Genomic DNA, 5680 nt, shown 5'->3' with positions numbered 1-5680 from the left:
ATGCGCCTCTATAAAGGAAGAATCTAGAAAGAAGGGGTAGTTATGGGCAAGTGTCCTATGCTGGAACATTACGGATACAATGTAGTGAATGAATAATGTCGTCTGAATAAACATTTCCACAATGTTTATTTATGGAAGATGATCACAACGATTATCTAATAATAATTATATATTGATATTTTACTATTCATTACCAAAAAAAAACTAATAGTAGTTTCAAATGTTTATTTTCATGTTGATATTAAATTTTGAAAATTTTAATATAAGTATCTTGAATTACATGTTGATATTCGATTTTTATTGATTTCTAGACAAAAGTGATTATTGAAGATCTCTGTCTCTTTGGAATCAGTGACTGAGTCTGTGGATATCATAAAATTTAGAAGAAATATAAGCAATTCAAGTTATATTAGGGTAGATAAAATGATAAAGTGGATCTTTTGTTTAATGACCTTTGACTTGACTAGCTTATGACATTGAATAAATGTCATTTTATCTACTGTAATGATCTTTGATTTTGTCCAGATTTATTGCATCTTTGAATGCTCCTCCAAAAGAGTTGTTCTTGTCTATTGACTATTAAGACTTATTTAGTGTTGACGAAGGAATGGATAAGAGGAAGCCAAAAAGAACTGAAATTGCATGGATTGAGAAGTTTGATAAGATAGTTTGGGATGAAGTATGGTTAAATTCTTTAAAATTTATTGTGACAGATTCACCTAGTTTTGTACTGGTTTGGAGATAATTGAATACTAGTTAATGTGGTGCTTTCAGCCAAGCTTCATTAATGATTAATGGTTAATTCTAATGTTTGGGTGGTGTCTCCCTTGCAACAACATACTACTGAAGCATTAAAATGCCGGAGACCGCCCATTATACAGCTCTCGTTGAAATGAATGCGAAGCAAGCCTCAATGGACATGTGGAGTATTTATGCAATTTCAAATTCAAGAAGCCAACTCAAAGATCGATTAGACTGCATCTAGGAAACAAAGGCAAGGATAACATACAAGTGCTAATTCATTCATAAAAGGTGTGAAGCTCTTATAGTTAAAAAAATTTAGGATGAGAAAAGGAACATTAAAATTGTTAAAAATATATTATATTTGGACTAAAGATGGATTGGTCATTTTAATAGCTATCTCAACAATAATTAGAATGTACTATTGGTTCAATTCTTTATTGGGTTTTGAAAAGTTAAATATGGTATTAAAATCAAGTCAGGTTAATTGATATTTGAAAAGTTTAAAATGATATTAAAATCAAGTCAGATTAGGAATGCCAAACATATATAGTGTGGGTTATGGGGTATTGGACATAAACTATATCCTGATCATAGATGAACTGACCATAGAGGGGATAGGAATTCAATGACAAAGCATTCAACTAACAAATGAAAGGTCTTAGATTGTTCCAACTAATTCATGAAAAGCTCAACTAAAATTACAATAGAATCTTTATTTTAAAAAAAAGTTCAAAAAACAATAGAGGAATTGCAAAGGAAGGTACACCATATCGAAGGATGAAATTGACATTAATGTTCAAAGCTTGGAACTTCTTCATGAAAGTGCTTGTTACTTGGAAGAGGCGAGCACAAAACTTTGTAGATGAGAGAAACATGTTTCATATGCTGTTTCTCTCAGCTTTTAAGTAATTTTCCTTTTTGGATGAAAAAGGAACAATTTATTAAATAATTTTATTAGCTTTTTTCCTTCTTCTAGGGAGTAGGTATTATGAAGTTGTTTCATTTTTAAAAAATTAAACTTCTCTAAATTGGTGTATATATCCTTTTAAAAAATATTTTAAATGATTATCTTCTAATCTTTAAAAGGATATCAATTTTAGTTTCTTTTTAAAAATCTTTTATCATGTAAAATTTTAATTTCATCACAATTTGGCAATTCATTAGTTTACCAAGTCATTGCTTCTAGATTTGATTGTCTCCTTTTTTTGCATCAATGTTTTTGGATCACACTCCATGAACCATCGACAGGATGTAAGAGAGTGCTTCTTCATGAAAGTTCTTGTTACTTGAAAGAGGTGAGCATAAAACTTTGTAGATGAGAGAAACGTGTTTCATATTTTGTTTCTCTCAAATTTTTAGTAATTTTCCATTTTGGATGAAAAAATAACAATTTATTAAACAATTTTATTAGCTTCTTTTCTTCTTCGAGGGAGTAGGTATTAGGAAGCTATTTCATTTTTTAAAAAAATGAAACTTCTCTAAATAGGTGCATATATCCTTTAAAAAAATTCTTTGAAAAGATTATCTTCTAATCTTTAAAAAGATATCGAATTAGTTTCATTTTATTAAACTTTTATCATGTAATTTAATTTCATCGTAGTTCGACAATTCATTAGTTTACCAAGTCATTGCTTCTTGATTTGATTGTCTCTTTTTTTTGCACTCTCTTACATCTTGACAATGGATCATGGACTGTGATCCAAAATCTCTTGGCGCTCTCTTACACCTTGAAGATGGATCATGGAGTAAGATCCAAAATCTCTTGGCACTCTCTTACATCTTGAAGATGGATCATGGAATGTGATCCGAAACATTGATGCTAAAAAAGAGAGATAATCGAATCAAAAAGCAACAATGAGGTAATATAATATTTTATTAATGATATTTTGATTTATAATTTTTTTGTAATAAAGAAGATTTGAACTCAACACCATCTAGATGCCTACAACATAGACTTTGTCATTGACAATACTATTTTATATATATTTTTATGTTGTAAGATAGATTTAATATATGTATGAGAGATAAAATTATCTAACAAATTGATTATTTGAAAATATGTACATATGCACTTTCCATAGCTCTAAACAGGGTAACAATAAATTGAGATCATATTGGAAGCAAATGAAAAATGAGAAATGGAACAAAGCCTGAGAAGAAGGGAAATACAAAATGAGGTCTATCGTATGCTTCTTGAAAATAAGGTACAAGTGAGAACTACTCAAGCGAAATACACAAAAAAGAGAGTTAATAAATGCATTAATAGATAACAATAAGAGAAAGCTGAAAGCTCTAAAGAATTAGGAGAGAAGGGTGTTGGAGTCATGTTAACTTCCAACTAAGACTGTTTTCACAATGAATTAATAGAGTTTATTTTCCTCTATTCTTTATTCTGATTTTTCTTGCAAGTTTTGTTTTCTCCTTTCTAGCTAGATTTTTATTTTGCAATGCATAAAATTTAACTTGGTATTAGAGCGAGGTTGCTAGGAAGAAGAAGCATTAACGATTATTTATTTGCAGGTAGATTTCTGAAGATTAGCATCACCATGGAAGCTGACGTCTATTTCTAGATGCATGCATATTCTTTCTCTAATTTTTGCATGCTCCTTGTTGTTTTTTTCCTATATTGATTCTTTAAAATTGTATGTGCTTTGCAAGCACTGCATGATGAAGATCTCAAAAATTTGGGGTTTTGTAAAAATTAAACTTTTAGAAAATTTATATGAGGTTTTTCTTAATGCATTTAGTATAGGTTTCTTTCAATAAGTTTCCTAATAAAATAGAAAATTAAAGTTGCTATGCATTCTTCCTCCAATTGACAACCAAAAATGTTCTTTTGTTCTAAATTCTTGTCTACATGAGATTCCAATGTTGCAAGTTTGTTTGCTCCTATAGATTCTTTCTAGTAGGGTTTCTAACTACATGAGATTCCAGAGTCGCATCTTCAAGTGCTTCCAGAGTTTCTTTCTAGTGGGACATTATTGAGCAATGGATATACAATGGCATCATCCCAACCGAAGGTCATCTTCTCCTTTGTGACACATCATTTCAGTGGACCTATCTTGTTTCTCCGTTTTCATATTATGAGGGAGATTTTATACTGTTAGTGCTAATGCTTCTTGGTTTTGTTTCAAATTTGATTAGTTCACTGTTGGCACCTATATTTTCGACTACTAGCTTCTTCTTGCATGGTTGAGTAGTGTCGTGCAAATTCATGTGCCACCTACATCTTCAAATTTTAGATGTTTTGTCTTTGTTTGCCATCTGATCATTGTTCGAGTAGTGTCATTGAGGGCACTCGTGCAGATTCTTGATCTTGATCATCATCTTGGCTTTTAAGGGGGTTCTTTATTCAGTACTATGGCAGCAGTTACCATTTGACAATTGTCCACACTTTTCTTGTATCTCAAAGGATATTCTTCTGCACTTCATATAATTGTAATTTTGAAGGGGATTTTTTCCTTTTTCCTCTTTCCTCTTTCCTCTTTCTTTTCCTTTCCTTTTCTTCTTAGTTGAAATTAAGGGGGGGTGTTGGAGTCATGTTAACTTCCAACTAAGACTGAAAAAAAACAAAAAAAAAATAACAGAATATAGATCTATCTAAAATAAAAGAACAAACACACTGAGTGCTTAGTTGGAGTCAACACTAAAACTGACTGAATAGCAGAATAAAGTTTGGTAGTTGTGCCAACAGTCTTAGTTGGAAGTTAACATGACTCCAACAAAGGGACTCAGCACTTCAAAACTTTCAATCTTTGGAAATATGGATTAATCTGAACCCAGTTCTTGGGAAGATTCACCTTCATCTTTCCCTTGTGTCTTCCGTTTCTTCGGTATGTTCGATGGAGTGTGTGAAGAGGAGGGTTGTCAAGAAAACGGATTCACATACTGTCCGGACTCAATATTCAGAGGAAAATTGAGGATAGTTCTCGAAACGCACATTTCGAAAGCTTTACGGTCATATGCTGCGGCGGCTTCTTCGGCTGTGTCATAGTTGCCAAGCCAAAATCTGGAACCCTTCTTCTCTGGGTTTCGAATCTCTACAGTATATTTACCGCGAGCCTTAACGAACCTCACTCCCCTGTAATGTTTCTCTCCCTCTTTATTTCTATTTCCAGTTCCCTCTGAAGCCAAGCTTGGCTCGCTTTCTTCAGAACCTTGTTGTTCCTCCGCAGCGGCAGTGGAAGCGGCGTTCATCGTGTATTCTTCCCCGAGAAAATACTGACCAATTGCATTCAACATTCTCCTTTCATCATCCGCTGGTATGCTCATGATCGCTGGTTAAAAGATATTAATGTATAAATTTGTGTTGCATACTTCTGATTTTTTGGCATTTCGGAATTTATGGGGTCAGGAAGGGATGATAATCGACTTTTTTAAAGATTTTCCTCCAGCTTGGTTTAACACTCCTGATTGTTCACATTCACCTTTCATTTCTATTAAAGGTTATTCAGCAAAAACTGCCCTTCAAAGGCTGGGAAGGGCCAAAAATAGAGGGTTCGGTAGGCCTATATTATGGCAGAGGGGTCCGCAGTTGTACAGTATTCAATTGTTGTATAGTACTGTTGTATACTACTGTTGTTTGTCCTTTTCCACTTTTAGGCTTGCATTGATTTTTTTTTAAACTGTTTTATTGAAAATTGTAAACCATACATATTAAGTTTATATTTTTAAGCTTAAAAGTGTTAACCACTTAAAGTTGATTGACATTTTTTAGACTTAATGCATAGCTTAATGTATGTGATCATTAAAAATACATTTTTAAATTTAAAAATGTTACACACTCAAAATTGACCAACATTCTCTAGATTTAACATGTTACTTAGATTGTGAGGTTTATGACTAACCCTGGCCTACCATGGGGAGATCGTATCCAGACTCAGCCAAATAATATTTGCTTTCTTCCTCACACAACCGCTTCTACTTTGAGGCATGA

General features: G+C 32.6%; 1 protein-coding gene across 1 annotated transcript; it reads right to left on the bottom strand.

Moving 5' to 3' along the window:
* Positions 1-4611: 4611 nt before the first annotated feature.
* Positions 4612-5016, bottom strand: LOC131069938 (ethylene-responsive transcription factor 1A-like). Its single transcript, XM_058005484.2, has one exon. The coding sequence runs from the start codon at positions 5014-5016 to the stop codon at positions 4612-4614; it is 405 nt and encodes a 134-aa protein (XP_057861467.2).
* Positions 5017-5680: the final 664 nt, after the last annotated feature.

This window comes from Cryptomeria japonica, chromosome 6 (assembly GCF_030272615.1).
Source record: "Cryptomeria japonica chromosome 6, Sugi_1.0, whole genome shotgun sequence".
Lineage (NCBI taxonomy): Eukaryota > Viridiplantae > Streptophyta > Pinopsida > Cupressales > Cupressaceae > Cryptomeria > Cryptomeria japonica.
The sequence above is the reverse complement of the archived record's forward strand: the minus strand, read 5'-3'. Positions and strand labels throughout refer to the sequence as shown.